The 17347-nt window shown below is 33.9% G+C and overlaps 1 protein-coding gene across 3 annotated transcripts in view; it reads right to left on the reverse strand.

The window, feature by feature from the left end:
- Positions 1-1471: 1471 nt before the first annotated feature.
- cemip (cell migration inducing hyaluronidase 1) overlaps positions 1472-17347 on the reverse strand; it is a 128077-nt gene continuing 112201 nt past the window's right edge. For all 3 annotated transcript variants that reach the window (XM_059527301.1, XM_059527311.1, XM_059527319.1), the window contains 8 exons: positions 16569-16784; positions 16121-16332; positions 14455-14640; positions 12710-12914; positions 12058-12147; positions 11597-11754; positions 6399-6499; positions 1472-2615 (listed from right to left, as the gene is read on the reverse strand). In XM_059527301.1, the coding sequence (XP_059383284.1) occupies positions 2488-2615; positions 6399-6499; positions 11597-11754; positions 12058-12147; positions 12710-12914; positions 14455-14640; positions 16121-16332; positions 16569-16784 (1296 nt within the window). In that variant the 3' untranslated portion in view covers positions 1472-2487. The remainder of the gene's footprint in view (positions 2616-6398; positions 6500-11596; positions 11755-12057; positions 12148-12709; positions 12915-14454; positions 14641-16120; positions 16333-16568; positions 16785-17347) is intronic.

Raw genomic sequence — 17347 nt, forward strand, 5'->3', positions numbered from 1 at the left:
GAAACTGTAATTTTATCTCGCAATTCTGACTTTTTCTAGCAATTGCCAGTCTATGATGCAGTTTCAGATATTTTCTTTATTTATAAAGAATCTTTATTTCTTTTTCTTTTATATTTTCTTTTCTCAGAATTGTGAGATATAAACATGCAGTTGCAAATTATAAAGAGGAAAAAAATACTATTTTCAATTGCAACTTGATATCTCACAATTCTGACTTTATAACCTGCGATTGCGAGTTTATTTGTCACAGTTTTGACTATTTATTTGAATTTTACACTGAATTTTTATTCAGTGGCAGGCCTCATTTATAAATGTTGCACATAAAATATCTTACAATCATCTCTCAAATATGCATATGGGTGATTCATAAACACGCTTTATAAATGAGGCCCCTATAATTGAACACAACTACAGAAATGGAACATTCACCAAAAATGTGTTTTATATATATATATATATATATATATATATATATATATATATATATATATATATACAGAAACAGTATCACTCCAACAATGAGGAAAAAAAGATTTATTTCTGTACAAAAGTCTTTATATTTTTTTCTTATCTAAAGTAATACATTTGTATTACTTGGAAATCATTCACATTTACATCACATCCATATACAACTTAAAGTTACAGTTTTTTTCAATTGCTAAACGACAGTGAGCACAACTGGAGCTACATGTGCAAAACGCTAACTACAGTCTGCACTAGCAACAGTCACCTGAGCTAAACAGTTCACATCACCTGCAAAACTCATTCCAAGCAACACAACTCTTAACACATGGCTAAAAACAGGCTCAGTGCAGCCAAACACTACACACAACCCTCACTGAGATAACACACACTGTCACTCAGAACACACTGAGAGGAAAAACACTTGCATCAAACACCAATACAGAAAATACTCACTTTTCATCTTTACAGTTTGAACAATTTCAGTGACTTCATACAAAGTCATATTTTCTTCAAAGAAAAGAGTGACATTCTTTCACATGATTTATTTACATTTTTAGAACATAACAATTATTTAAGGTAAATGAAAATTAGCAGTTTGGTTCAATAGTCTGTAGTAATTTTACAGCAATTACAGTAATGAGAAAAAAAAGGTTGAAACTAAATGTACATACTGTAATTCGAACAAATAATTGAGGGGAAATTGTCCTGAAATCCTGAAATTGCAGTCAGCAGTGTTTGAAATCTATTCTGTTTTAAATGTGTGGTTCACAGTTTTGACCGCAGTGTGTTAGCATTTGAACAAAGTGCTGTAAATCCACAGTGTTGTGCAGGTTGTGGTTAAAGTCATGGGATAAGTGTGTAGAATTTTGAAAACTGTGTTGAAGCAATGAAACACGAACTAGAGTTTGGTCCACATGAACTGCTGCTGTGCAGACTGTAGTTAGAGTTTTGCACGTGACTCCAGTTGTGCCCACTGTCGTTTAGCAATCGAAAAAAACTGTAATATCATGTATATTTGAATTATACACTAAACTGAAAATTTGAGTTTTAGTTTTTACAGATAGGACAGGAATACATTACAACTTAAAAGTCCCTTAAGACATCCCTTCTTGATTTGTGTAATAGTGCCTGTACAATAAATAAGTATAAAATATATCTCTGTTATCAATCAGGATTTTTGTGATTTTTTTTAGAAACACACAAAACATACAAAAACACTAACAAATTACAATCTCCGAAAAAAGACCAGCTATTTCGGCAAAGGGACAATGTCGTACTTCTTGCCAAATGGACGAAAAGCCAATTCATCACAGATTTTATCATTTTATGACTGACATCTACTAATGCTCAGATTCAAATCCATTCTTGACTATTCGATTTAAAGGAACGGTTCACCGAAAAATGTAAAGAATTATGTCCATATTTTTTCACGCATCTTGAACTTATATGGTATTTTCAGAATTTATGCTTGGAAAATGTAAAAAAAAAAATCTTGTTTGTTGTTACATCTAATAACATGGTGTAAATAAATGAGTTAAATGTTCATTTTTGGGTGACTGGTTCCTTTAAGGCCGGTTGTGTTTATTTTTAATTTTTTGCTGGCTCTCTCATTCAACACAAACGAAACCAACTCTTGTGCGTGACAATTAAAATGAGGAAACCTCACAACATTTACAATCTGAAACCTTTTTTTCTACATATTTAGAAAAAAAAAACATGTTGAATCATGAAGGCAAACATCACCGAGAGGGACAAAAACAAGGAATGTTGTTGTTTTTAGTTTTTGGTTTCTTGTTTTTCTCCTGTTGAAACTCAAGTACAATCAACTGACGACACGATCCAAAAATCACACAACGTCCACGTTGTCACATACAATGGGATCCGCTGGGAGGGGTTGCTAGGTAACATAAACACATGCTGGGCTGTGATTGGTGCTTTAGTTTCAGTAGTCCTGTAGCTGGGCTCGTCCGGCAGTGCTACTACAGCGAGTCTGAGAAGTCCTGCGGTGTGTGTCGCTCGTCTTCATAGCTTCATCATCTTAATCACAGGGATGGGCAGCACTTGGTGGAGTTTGGCCCGCTCTTCATCAACACTCGTCCTCACCCAGTCTGGCCGGAAGGAGCCTTTGAAGCCCACAAAGGCAAATTTTTCTGGAAGCAAAAACGCAACAAAATGATTTTTAATGACCTCATTCATGACAAAAATTTTGGTTAAGGCCAATTTACTGTGCATCAACAATTGGCAAACTGTAAAAAAAATTCAATTACTTAATTATACAGGCTTTGATTTTATGGTGCTTATTTAACAGCTTTCTGGAATACTTCATTCTGATTAGTCAATCATGATATTCTTTGGTTACATGTTGTTGTTTTTTTATTTTTTATAACAAGGCTAATCTGTATGACCGTCATCCCTGGCAACATACGCTACAAAAAAGTCTGGGTATAGTACGATTTTTTAAATATTTTTGAAAGAAGTCTCTGCTGCTCTCCAAGGCTAATGGGACACACTAACTATTTTCTGACTAAAGATAATATAGAAGTTACGGATATGACCTTCACTGCAAATGAATTTAATGATTTTTTTGTTGGAGTTGGTCCAGGCTTAGCTGAGGGGTTTGCAAGTGGCAGTATAAATGATGTGATAAGCAAGAATAAATATTAATGAATCTATGTTTGTTAAGGAAACTGATGAAAAAGAAAATATAGAGATAGTTAAAACATTTAATAGTAAAAAGTCAACTGACTGGAATGGTATTGACATGTTTATGGTAGAAAGTATTATTGTTTGTGTTGTTAAACCTTTAACACATGTATGTAATCAATCTTTTAAAACGGGGGTTTTTCCAGATAAAATGAAAATGGCAAAAGTGATACCAATATATAAGGCTGGTGAAAAACATACACTTTCAAACTACAGACCTGTTTCACTGCGCTCTCAATTTTCCAAAATATTAGAAAAAATATTCTCCAAAAGGCTCGATAACTTAATTTCTAAACATAATATACTGTGTGATCAGCAATATGGTTTCAGGACTAATAGGACAACCTCTCATGCACTTACTCAATTTGTGGAAGAAATAACAACAGCAATAGAACAAAAAAAATATGCAGTAGGGATATTCTTGGATCTTAAGAAAGCATTTGATACAGTAGAAAACAATTTCTTGATTATGAAATTACACAAATATGGAATTAGGGGGACTGCACTTTCTTGGTTAAAAAGTTACTTATATAATCGACAACAATATGTTGAACTGCAAAACCATATTTCAAAGTCAAAGAAAATTACTTTTGGGGTCCCCCAGGGGTCAGTGTTGGGACCATTAATGTTTAACTTGTATATTAATAATGTATGGGAGGTGTCAAAAACACTGAAAACCATTTTGTTTGCTGATGATACTAGTTTAATCTGTTCTGGAGAAAATCTGGAACAACTCTTGGATACAGTGGAAAATGAATTACAAAAGATGAAGAGCTGGTTTGATGCAAATAAACTAACACTGAACTTAAGTAAAACTAAATTTATAATTTTTGGTAATTGTGCTACAACTTTAAACAAAAAGCTTAGGATAAATGATATTGAAATAGAAAGAGTAAAATAACTTAAATTTTTGGGAGTAATAATCGATGAAAAATGATGTTGGAAGCCACAAATACATTATATTAAGGCTAAAATATCCAAATCAATTGCTATATTATATAAAATCAATTACCTATTAAATCAGCAAACATTGTATGTGTAGTATTGTTCTTTCATACTTCCTTACATTACTTACTGTTTGGAGGTATGGGGAAACACTTACAAAACCAACACTGAACCAATATTTATCCTTCAAAAGAGAGCCTTAAGAATTGTAAATAAAACCACCTATAGAGCACCAACTACTCCACTGTTTATTAAATTAAAAGCACTAAAATTCAGAGATATTGTTGACTTCAAAACTGCACAAATTATGTATAAAATAAATAATCAACAGCTATCGAACAGTATTCAAGGGTTGTTTCAAATGAGAGAGAGCAATCTTCACTTAAGAGGAACATTTGTATTTAAAAAGAAATCTATAACAAATTCTAAATATCAATGCATCACAACCAAATGAGTTATTGTATGGAACAGCTGCAGTGAAGAGATGAAATCATGTACAGTACAACAATAAGTAATTTTAAAAGACTTTTTAAATTGAATATATTAAATGAATACAAAAAGGACTTGAGGTGATAGTATTGTATACAGGTTCATTGGTATACATGTTAAGTATAGTATGGAGGTGTTATTATTTGATTTGTTATAGATAGATGGAAAAGAAAGAAGAAAAAAATGGGAATGTGTGGGAATGCATCTGTATCTATGTATAGGTTTATGTGAACAGAAGGTAGGTAGATATAGGATGTATGTAAAGATGTATATATAAGTGAAGCATCAAATTGTTTTGTATTTATTTAAAGGATAAAAATAGAGAAATGGGGTAGGACCTGAAAAGTTTGTTATGAACTTCTTCCCACTCCTTTTGAACATGAGTATTTCTAATTTGAATTATTTACAATAATATGGAAAGATTGTGCTGAGAAGTACATGACTTAATTTGGCTGTTATTTTAATTTTATATATGCATGCCTGTAAGTATATACATTTTAAAATGTAATTTATGCCTGTGATCAACGCAGAACTTTCAGCATCATTACTGCAGTCTTCAGAGTCTATGGAAGCTTGTTTCTGCCACAGGATAAAATAAAAAAATAATAATAATAACTGCAACTTTTTATCTCACAATTCAGACTTGTTTTTCGCAATTTTGAGTTAATGTTACAATTCATTTTTTTCCCAAAAAATTGTGAGAGATAAAAAATCATAATTGTGAGACAAGAAGTAACAATGACCTTTTTTTATTCTTTGGCGAAAATAAAAATAATTCTGAGATGTAAACTCAGAACTCTGAAAAAAAAAATACTATAAATAAAAGCAAAATTGTAAGATGCAAAAGCAGAACTCTGAATATCACAGTGTTTATATTTTGCGCAAATTTTCTGTAGCTGTGCTAGTTTCATGCCTCCCATATCATTCAACACTTTGTATTCATAAACAAATATTGATTTGAGATCTGAGATTATTATATTTATTTAGACCATAAAATAACAGGAGAATATAAAGTTGATCTGTATCATAAAATCTTGTGTTGGAGTGTTTTCATTTTTATTCCTTTGGTTTCAGTACAGACTCGTGATGCGTCGGTGGTCTGTGAAACATTTGGTGTTGTTCACGGAATGATCCGGTGGGAAGCACTTGGAATGTAAACTTAAGAGGCTTTGCCTGCTGAAATGACAATTCAACATGATAAATATAATATGTGAAGGGAGGGTCGAGAGGAAGGGCCCTGCTGCTCTGGTATGTGTGTGTGTGTGTGTGTGTGTGTGTGTGTGTGTGTGTGTGTGTGTGTGTGTGTGTGTGTCCAGCCCAGAAAACCATTTCTGAGACACATACACATACACTGATACAAAGAAACAAAGCTTGGGCTCAGTCACGGTTTTTTATGTTTTTGTCTATTATGCCTCTTATGCTCACCAAAGCTGCATTTATTTGATCAAAAATGCAGTAAAAACTGAAGGAATGTTATTTATGTATATTATGAAAAGTTTAAAGACATATTGTATATTTGAATATATTTTAAACTTTAATTTATTCCAGTGATGCAAAGCTGAATTTTTACCTTTGAAAAAAAAAAATAGTTTGTAACATAATAAATGCCCATCTTTTGTATGGTAGACCAAAATACATTACATACTTGACATTAAGGTCTATTTTGGTTGGTCACATGTGTTTACTAGTGATTATGCACATTTGTTTTAAACCTATGAATCATGTAAATTCTATTAGGTACTGATAATGTCAGATGTCTATCACAAACTTGAATTATAATGAGTGAAACTCATTACCTTTCAACTTCACCGTCTGATCTGCTCCGAGGGTATCGAGAATTTTGGTCCATGGTCCTCTGGTGACCAGCTTCCCTTTAGAGGTGATCAAAACCACTGACCTGCAAGTGCAGAGAAACATTTCTATCAGGCACAGCAGTTAAAAATAGAGAAAGACATATGAAAATCATATAGAGATCCTCTAAAGTGGTGGTTTTTAACGCCCCGAAATCAAGCTTCACTTTGCTGTACTTTATCTTCATAAAACTTTTAGTTTAGTTGGCTGTTTTCAGTAGCCACCAAAGCTAAATTTCAAGGCCACTGATGCATATGTTAACATGCAATTTGTTTCTCCCTATATGACTGTGTGATTATCTCCCATTTGCTGCTTTTATGTGAGAATCCAAACACTCCAGCAGTGTCAGAGCGGTGCTACCCAACTTAACCGTGCAGAACGGATCACATATCTGACTTGCCCACTTCTCAGCACAGACCAATTTGGAAAGTGCCGCGTGTCGCACAAAGCCTGTGTGATCCACTCGAATTCAACACATAATTCTCTACATCGAAGCACTACAGGAGGTGAAACATCTCAGATGGCTTCACGCTTAGCTGATAATGAGGTGCTGTAAATAAAAAAAATAAAAAAAATAAAAATTCTTTAAAAGCTGAAACAAGAAAAGATACATTTTGACCTGTTAAAAACATTGCTTTGGTTTAATTAACAGAAGAAACAATGGTTAAAACTAAAAGCATAAAAATAATAAAATAAAATAAATGCAATAAAATATGCAATAAATACAATAATGATTTATAACACACACTTAAAAAGAACTCCTAACAGGTAACTCTCATACTGTGTTATATGCTGTACTATACAAATATGTTTTTAAATGTATTTTAAAAACAGCAAGTGAAGGTGCCTGCCTAATGTACAAAGGTACATTATTCCAGAGTTTCGGGGCCACTACTGCAAAGGCATGGTCACCTCTGCTCTTTAATCTTGCATTGGGGGAGACTAAAAGCAGTTGCCCAGCAGACCTAAGTGCTCTGGATGGAGCATATGGCTGTAATAGATCTGAGAGTTATTTAGGAGCAGTGTTATTTAATGATTTAAAAACTAAAAGTAAAATCTTGAAATCAATTCTAAAACGAACTGGCAACCAATGAAGGGAAGCTAATATAGGTGTAATGTGTTCTCGTTTGCGTGTCCCTGTTAATAAACGTGCAGCCGCGTTTTGTACCCTCTGCAAACATGTTAGAGATGCCTCACCAATGCCTACATAGAGACTATTACAATAGTCCAGGCGGGTATAAAAGCATGGATGACCCTCTCAAAATCAGTAAAAGATACAAATGACTTGACTTTAGATAATTGCCTTAACTGAAAAAACACGATTTTACTACCAAATTAATCTGTTTATCTAGTTTAAAGTCACCGTCCATTAAAACACCTAGGTTTTTTACAACGGGCTTCACATATGACTTTAAGTCGACAAGATCTACATCAGGGGTATTGATGGTACCACCAGGTCGAAACAAAATGATTTCAGTTTTATCTTCATTGAACTTTAAGAAATTGGAGGCCATCCAGGCTTTAATATCCTCAAGACATCTCAACAAAGGTGCTATAGAGTTTGCATTGTTTCATTTCAAAGGCAGATAGAGTTGCGAGTCATCTGCATAACAGTGAAATGATATGCCATGCTTCCTAAATATGGACCCTAAAGGTAATATATATAAAGAAAATAAAATGGGTCCAAGATTGGAACCCTGAGGGACTCCACATACAAGAGATGCAGTAGAAGACACAAATTCCCCAAGACGTACTGAGAAAGTTCTTTCACCCAGATAAGATCTAAACCATTGTAATGCGGTACCCTTTATACCAACACAATGCTTAAGACGAGAGATCAGTATGTTGTGATCTATGGTGTCAAAAGCATCAGTAAGATCCAGAGGTGGGTAGTAACGAGTTACATTTACTTCGTTACATTTACTTGAGTAAATTTTTGGGGAAAAATCTGAACTTTTACTTCGTTACTGTGGGCCACGTTCCTCTCGTTACTTTATCTTAATGCAATAAATGTTATAAATGCTTTAGTTTGATCCAAACGCGACGTCTACTTTTCTCTGGGCAATGAGCGATTCCCATTGAAGAATGATTCATTCTTTTGAGTCAATTCTGTTCAAAGGCTTGATCAAACCAGTTGGCTAACCAGCGAATTGGTTCGTGAATCAGTTTGAATGATTCGTTCAGTATCCTGCCGCATGCGCTGAGCGTTTGAAACGGTTCACTTAAATCAGAGTTGTAACGTTTAAGAACAGAAAGAGCGTTGAAGACATGGCTGGATCTGCACTGAATTGAAAGCAAATCTGCAAAGGCTATTATTTGCTTGCGATGAAGATCTGTATTGGATGAACACCACGTGCGCTGTCTACGGTTCAACAGGTATAACTTGGGCTACACTCGATTACAGTACATGATACCACTATGTCATTAGTGTGTTGTACGTGTAACTTATAACAGAGGGGAACCAAGTTGAATGCAGCTTCCAAAAGACAAAAAAATAGCAGATTAATATTTTCTATATTTGATACAATCACACCGGCGTGAGAACTCAGCAAGTCATATCATCAGCTACTAAATTCAGATCTGCGTTCGCTGGCTGGTGGTGAGCCAGAGACAGACGCGTTTTTACAGCAGTGCGCATTATAACCAATCACACAAGATTCTGTTGAGCTTATTAAAGCATTGGCCAATCAGAGGTGTTCAGATGAGTCATCGCTAAAATGCTGGTGCTTCCTTCACTCACTCACTGGAGAATTCTCTCTTCAGAAACAACAAAGTGCAGATGTGTGTACGAATCTTTAATTAAAGTATTGATTTCACAGTGTTAACAGGTACAGTGATTTTAATGGGAGTTTCTGAGAGTGATTGAAATCTAGACTGTCAGCGAAAATGATCTTTGATAATGTAAATGTTATTTGCTCTCTTTCTGAACCATGAAGATTAGTAGTAGTTTTTATATCACATTGACTTTCAATGTTAAATTCACATTTAATATAAAGTAAGTCGTATTAAAAATATGTTATGGCATGACACCTATATTACTTAAGTAAACAGACAGGTTTTTATAATAAATTATATAATTAAGCTACTTTGACCATCGCATATTATCATTATTAACAATTTATGAAAAGTGAGAATCGAGATATTTCTTTATATAGTTCATGCTTCTGGGAATGTTTCTAATAAAAATGAAAATAATAATAATAATGCTTAATAATAATTTGCCAATATGCTGTGGCTGCTGTGTGTCACATGACGATGACCCCCCCCCCATGCCTAGACACAATTAATAAATGATATTTCCACAATATTTACGCTTGCAGAAATGTACATTTGTTTACATTTTGCAGAACAGATGAAAGAAGATCCGTCAATGTGCATTTGGTTCGTTATGTTCAGATGTTCAGTAACTTAGCTGTTATGTTAGGAGTTTTCACTCTTCTTTGTGTCAGAGGTTATTTATACATATATAATACATACTTATTTATTTTCGTGATGCAAATCCGAATTTTCATCAGCTGTTACTCGAGTTTTCAGAGTTATGATCCTTCAGAATATAAATCTAATATATTGATTTATTAACAGTCCTGGAAACCGTTTTGCTGCTTAATATTTTTTTGGAACCTGTGAGATTTTGTTTAGGATTATTTGATGAATAGAAAGATAAAAAGAACATCATTGATAGTAAATCAACATATTGGAATGATTTCTGAAGGATTGTGTGACATTGAAGACTGGAGTAAAGGCTGATGAAATATATATATTTATACACACATACATACATTACATACATTTTATATATAGTATATTTTTTATCCGATACTTTTTTACTCTTACTCAAGTAACTATTCAGACTAGTACTTTTACTTTTACTTGAGTAAATACTTCTATAAGTATTTTTACTTTTACTTGAGTAAAGTTTTTGGGTACTCTACCCACCTCTGGTAAGATCTAACAGCATGAGAACAGCATAGTTACCGGTGTCAGTGGCCAATAATAAATCATTATATCATTAATCATTAAATATTGCTATTTAAAATCACACGAATCTTCAGAAATCATTCTAATATGCTGATTTTCTCCTCAAGAATAGTGGTTGACCGATATATTGCCAAGGCCGATATATTGGTCGAAATTTGTAATTTTGAAAATATCGGCTGATAAGTTTTCTGCATGGCTGATGTGTTCGAAGCAGGACTTTTATTTTGATGGCGCTGAGTGCAAACAGTGCTCCTATTTTTATTTGTCACATACATGATTATATAGAGCATATATAACCAGCAGTGAAATGTGAGACAGGTTCGCTCCATGGACAGTGCAATTATTAAAGAATACAACACAGATGAAACTATACATAAATAAAGGTATGAAAGAATGAAATAAAAGTAAACAATAAAATATAATAATAAAATATCAAAAATATATATAATTTAAACAAATCTTTGAATGACTAATGAACATTTAATTTCATAAACCTTGCAAACTTCAAATCCAGCTGTGAGATCTTGTGAAGTGTGTATGTGTATCCAGCATGATCGCGTATTCTCTGTGTGACGGACTTGTGATTTCAAATGATGCTCCGCTTTATGCTTTTGCCCATAGTCATATTTATGTCTTTAACACTGTGTGCTGTATGTAAAATGAGTGTTAACTTGGCTTTATTTGAAAAATATGATTCCCAATGCACAAAAACTTCCCAGAATACTGATTGTCCTGTTGGTTACAGTGTTTACTTCATTGTTAATTATATTTTGGATAAATATTTATTTTTTTGTGAAAAATACTTTGTCATCAAAAGTATAGGTATGTTTATTTTACAATTTTTTTTATCCATTGTCAAATGATTTCAAATGTCTTAAATATTAATTAAAATTGTATAAAAATTATATGGCTTTATATTGGCTATCAGCTCCCCTGCTTTCCAAGATATTGGCATCGCCTGGCAAAAAACAATAATATCGGTCAACCACTACTCAAGAAACATTTACTGTTATCAGTTTGCTTTTGATGAATTAAATGCATCCCTGCTGAATAAAAACCCTAGTAATTAGAATATATATTTTTTAAAGTAGAACATTTCATTGCATGTGCATTTGATTTTGCATGGATGTAAACTATTCATGCATGTATTTTGTATTAGTCTTACTCGTCTTTGAGGTTTGTGATGTAGTTCTCTAGCTGAGCCGGAATTCCCATCAGGATTGAGTTCCTGAAGCCTTTAGACTCCAGGATTTTACCGCTGTGACTGTCGATTACAGTCAGATGAATGCCATCCTCTGATTGGTAGATCTTCTTTCCATTCACCTACAGAAACAGTACATTTATTTTCATTTATTTTTTCAGTATCTTACAAATATATAATATAATATAATATAATATAATATAATATAATATAATATAATATAATATAATATAATATAATATAATATAATATAATATAATATAATATAATATAATATAATACAAAAGTCAGAGTGGGGGATATGCTAGATCTAAATTAAACCAGCTAAACATCAGCAAGCCACTTTAGGCTTAGGCATGCTAACTAGAGAATGAAAACTGATTTTCCTCAGTTCTTTGTAAAACTCATTATTAATGAGTTCGTACCTCAGTATAAGCGAAGTCCTCTTTGATGTGGAAGAAGCGTGTGTTATATGACTCCAGTCTGACTTCAAGGAAGTGCTCTGGTGTGTGAGGCTGTAAAGGAAACAAGAAAATTTGAGATTACAATAATATGACATTTTATAATATCTACTTACTAGATGTTTGTACTTACAACTTGAATACACCATAATACCTGAACAACATATATACAATAAACTTGAAGTGTCACTGTGGTTAAACTAAAGGCAATTGAAATTGTGAGGAAACTCAAACTGTGCCAATCTGTGAAGTAACATCGTATGAACATGCATGCAGGAACACAGGGAGATGCAGTTAAAGATATATAAGTGTGACTAATATGCTTCCTCTCCTTGGCTGAATAAGCATTAGCTTTCCTTTCCAGTAACAGGTGTGCAAAATACAATAACTATCCTGTCGAACAAATGCTAACGCTGCATATTATCATTTATCTTGCCAGGAGACAATCAAACACCTGCAAGACTAACAAAAGTACTGCTATTATGTTTCTTTATACATCATCTTCAGTTCTTCAGGCAAGTTGCAGGAATCCAGCAGGAACGTCCCACATCCGACCCGCAGCATCATGCTAGACTTCAAACACAGATGCTCTGTAAAGCCAAAATTGTCTCCTCACCAGTTTGGAGCGAGGCAGTTTTTTGGGCATAGGCACATCTACGACGGGCATCTCGCTGTATCTGGGGTAGGCTTCAGCCATGCAGTCACTGGGGCCGCTGCCGGCGGGAATCACCGCTTTGATCTTCACTCTTTCACAACCCTTCACCGAGCAGAACGCAAAGTCTTCCTTTTCATTGTGCGCTTTGATTTTAAGGAAGAGCAGCCTGCGGGGAAGACGGCAGACAGACTCACAGAGAAACAGAGATCAGCACACAGACGACAGCGACAGCGGGGGTTTGGGAGCTGTGACACTTTTAAAACCACATCAAACTTATAATTGACAAAACTGCAGCGTTTAGCATCCAGCCTCCTGGGTAATTTCACAGCAGTTCCAATCGAGTGATATTCATCATTGCTACAATTTAATTATGTTTCATTAGCAAAGGAAGACTGACATGGCTAAATCAAGAACAGCTATTTTTTCATTCTCCATCAAAACACAGATGTCTTATAATAACTGTTACTTTGCTCAGTATGACTTCCCATTAAAAAAAATAAAAAAACACGTGTTTAATTGAATATATTTACCGTCCATTTCCTTTAATCCTGTAAACATATTTAATCCAACATGGATTTTTCCAGTTCTCTGCGCTTTTATTTGAAAACTTTATTAGTTTTCACACATGCACCCATTTATTAGTTAAAGATGGAGAAATACCTTTTTTTTATGGGTCATTAATTTTTTTTTTTCGCCAGATGGGATATTTGGCAACAGCAAAATCATTCACACTTTTATATGGTCAAATAAAGTTATCACCAAAGTTCAACAAGCAAAATATCACCCATGAGCAATACACATATTAAAACACATAAAAGTAAATGTAATATTATAACCATAAAGTGTGGGGTAAAGTTGATTTTATAATTGAATGATATATTGTATATTTGATTTCAGTTTCTTCAGTTCTTTCAGTGTTTTTTTTTTTTGTGTGTGTGTGCAAGAGATTTACAAAAAATTACAAAAGCTACTAATCACAACATTTATATATACACATATACATACACACACACACACACACACGCATACAGTAGTATATAAAAATTGTGAAATATTATTAAATAACTGCTTTCTATTTGAATATATTTTACAAATTTTTTTTGGTAACCATGACTCAAAAGTTTTTTATTTATTTTAAGAATTCTCTTTTATTCAGCATGGACATGTGATTCTGACAAAAAGACATTTATTATGTTTAAAAAAAATTATATATATATATATATATATATATATATATAAATGTAATGGCTGCTGCTTTTAGCTTAGACTTCTTTCATTTTAGTTATATATATATATATACTATTTAAATGAATATAAATATTAATAGAAATGCAATTATATTTTAAAAGTAAAAAAGATTATGTAATTATAGGAGTAAGCAAGAGTTTAAACCGGTTTAACTAAATTGATTATTTGTACATTGATTTAAATAATTAGTATTGCACCTGGTCAACTGTAGTGATTAGGACCCATACACCAACACTGACTCTGGGTCGACTTTTCCTGATCCTGTTCACACACTTCTCTCTGCATCAGTTCCTGTCTTCTCTCAACTGTTCTTATCAATAAAACAGGCCATTTCTATTTGGTGTGATAACTTTCTACATTCACTAGCACCACAGCAGCAGCTGCAGACAGATAGTGTCACACCGGGACTATATGAAGCCAGCTGTTATCTGTCCATACAGAGACACATCTGCTCTTACCCAGTGTCCTCCTCCCAGTAGTAATATCCTCTCGTATGGTGAGAGTGGCCCATCTTTTCTCTCTGAGTGGTCCTCATGAACACCCCGGTCTTCCTTGTCTCTTTGGTGAGGCGGTTGTGGATGTCGGAGATTATTGTGAATTCAGTGCCTTTAGGGTAGCAGATGCCCATGTTTATCCAGTCATTTCTGGAAAAGAAGCATCAGCACTGCTGTAAGAGTAAAGCACGCTAACTGGAGACTGACAGACTTTCATCTTAGTGTTAGCATCAATCACTAGGGGGCACAATAGTCCTGGTTCACAGGATCTAGATAAGTTAGAAAGCAAGATACTGTGCATTAGATTAAATATAATTGATAATCTTTGTTATGAATGTTGCTATTTTATTCTGCGATTGACATAAAAGTGTGCATTATGTGTAATGCTTTATGTTGGGAGCTTTTCATGAAGCACTGGATTATCCTTTGTTTAAAAAGTAAAATATTAATATACATATCAACAAAGAAAATGAAAGAAACAACAGCATGCAGCTCTTTCTTAACTGTTTCTTAATTAAGTAAAAATTGCTTCATGTAATTATTCAAGATAAATAGTCTGTAATTAAACAAAGTACAAAGAAACTAATTACAAGCAAGTCAGATACAAATGAAGATGCTAAGAGACAAATGAAGTAAACAGTGCTTAAAATATTCAAGTAAACATTCAGAAATTAAACTAATAATGGCACTATCACATTCAGAATGATTTACATTAATTACTGTCATAATATGATACATTAATAGTGATTATGTTGGCTTGTACTGAAGAGCTGATTTTTAATTAAATACAGCTGTACAACTTTTTTTTTTTTTGGCCTAAATTATTGTTAACATTTGATCCTTGTGAGCTCATTACAGTTATTTAAGTTATTCAGCCAAGGGCAGTGAGTCATTTCCATGATTTGCTGTTAATATTGTGGTTTGATTAAAATTAATGACACAGCTATAGGTTTATTTAGCTGCAGTTACACCCAAAGGCCTCATATGCATAATTCAGATGACACAAAAGTATTGGCTGGTGTTCTAAACACTCCCTATCAGCCATTGGTTGGACAAACAGAATGCCCCGCCCCCAAATTCCTTACAGCTATCTATCCATAGAGGGCTGTAAAAGAAGAACAAAAAGGACAAAATAGAAGGACAACCTTTTTTCACATTCAGTATGACTATACAATACTACTATTACTACTACTGCTAATTATGTATATGTATATTTTATTATTTAAATTATGCATTTTGAAAAAACAAAAAAATAAAGAAATATCACTATTGCAATAACACTCTAGTATTATAAAATAAAGAAAAAAAAATTAAAAGATTGCTTTTTTTATAATATAATTATTATTCCAAATAATATTTTTATTTTATTATTTAAATACATCAATAAATAAATAAACTATTGCAACAGTACTACAACAATAAAAATAAGTATTTAGTTTTTAAGTATTCAGGTTTCAATTTGTGAAGACTATCATGATGAACCAAAACCTGTAAGAACATGCAGTAATCAAAAAGCCAATGAGAAAATCCTAATGGGGGATTTAACCAGGGTAATGTGAACTTTTGGGCTGGCCTACGAAAACACGTGCTCACTGCAGCACGCAGTCAATGCAGTCGCTCGCTCGCTGACCTGTTGAAGTTGATGAGCCAGATGGTGACTTCGGCAGGAGCCGCTTGGTCCCAGTGCATGGTGTATCCTTTACTCAGCATGACCACAGGCTGGAACTGCTGGTAGTGGTTCCTCTTTCCCAGAGCACCAACCAGCTCCAGAGGCTTGTCTGGATACTCATCCTTCACCACCTTCATGTTCAGGTTGGCTGGGTTTCGGGTCTGGACGTAAATCTGGAGGTGGGGGGGCAGAATATTTTGCATGGTATTTAAGTGTTTGGCGGCTTTGACAGATTGATTGCCTTTCTCTCTGAAAACAAATTTCAAAGAAGACTAACAAGGTGTCTGGCTTTGTCGGAGAAAGTAAACACGGGTTCTTGGAATGTACTGAACAAGGTGCTGCTGTAGATGCGCTGACACCAAACATGGGAATGTTTTGGGAGTAACAGGAGGGTGCGGGTGGGACTCACCTGGGCATAGTGCCCGCTACAGATGGCAGCTCTCCAGTCGGGGATGTCAATGCAGTCGGGGTGTCTCAGGAGCCAGTTGTCCTCTTTGACCAGGAAAGCACCTGGGTATTCACTCACAGAGCCATCGATGTCATGGAAAACAGTTGTCTTGTCGCCGTCCATCTCCATCTTGTTGAACCAGGGCCCCGGTTCACCAAAGAAAACGCGCGAGGTGATCTACAGCCACGATTAGAGACAAGGAAACGGCAAACATGGGAAATTAGGAAATTACTTATGGCTTGTTCGTGTTCTCTGAAAACTATTTTTGATGTGTTTTCTGTATTTTTAAAACCAACAGCTGTAGCAGATCAGATTTTGTAAAAGTTTTGTTCTGTCAAATTTGGTTCCACATCTAAACTTACATTTAAACATCATTTGACATGATTATTTATATTAACTGGACCACAAAAGGGTCATAAGGGTCAATTTTTCCAAATTGAGACCTATACATAGTCTGAAAGCTGAATAAATAAGCTTTTTCTATTGATGTATGGAAATATTGTTAGGTTAGGACAATATTTGGCAGAGATACAACTATTTGAAAATCTGGAATCTGAGGGTGCAAAAAAATATCGAAATATTGAGAAAATCGCCTTTAAAGTTGACCAAATTAAGTTCTCAGCAATGCATATTACTAATCAAAAATTAAGTTTTGATATATTTATGGTAGTAAATTTACAAAATATCTTCATGGAACATGATCTTTACTTAATATCCTAATGTTTTTTGGCATAAAAGAA

The sequence above is a fragment of the Carassius carassius genome, chromosome 3 (genome assembly GCF_963082965.1).
Source record: "Carassius carassius chromosome 3, fCarCar2.1, whole genome shotgun sequence".
Classification (NCBI taxonomy): Eukaryota; Metazoa; Chordata; class Actinopteri; order Cypriniformes; family Cyprinidae; genus Carassius; species Carassius carassius.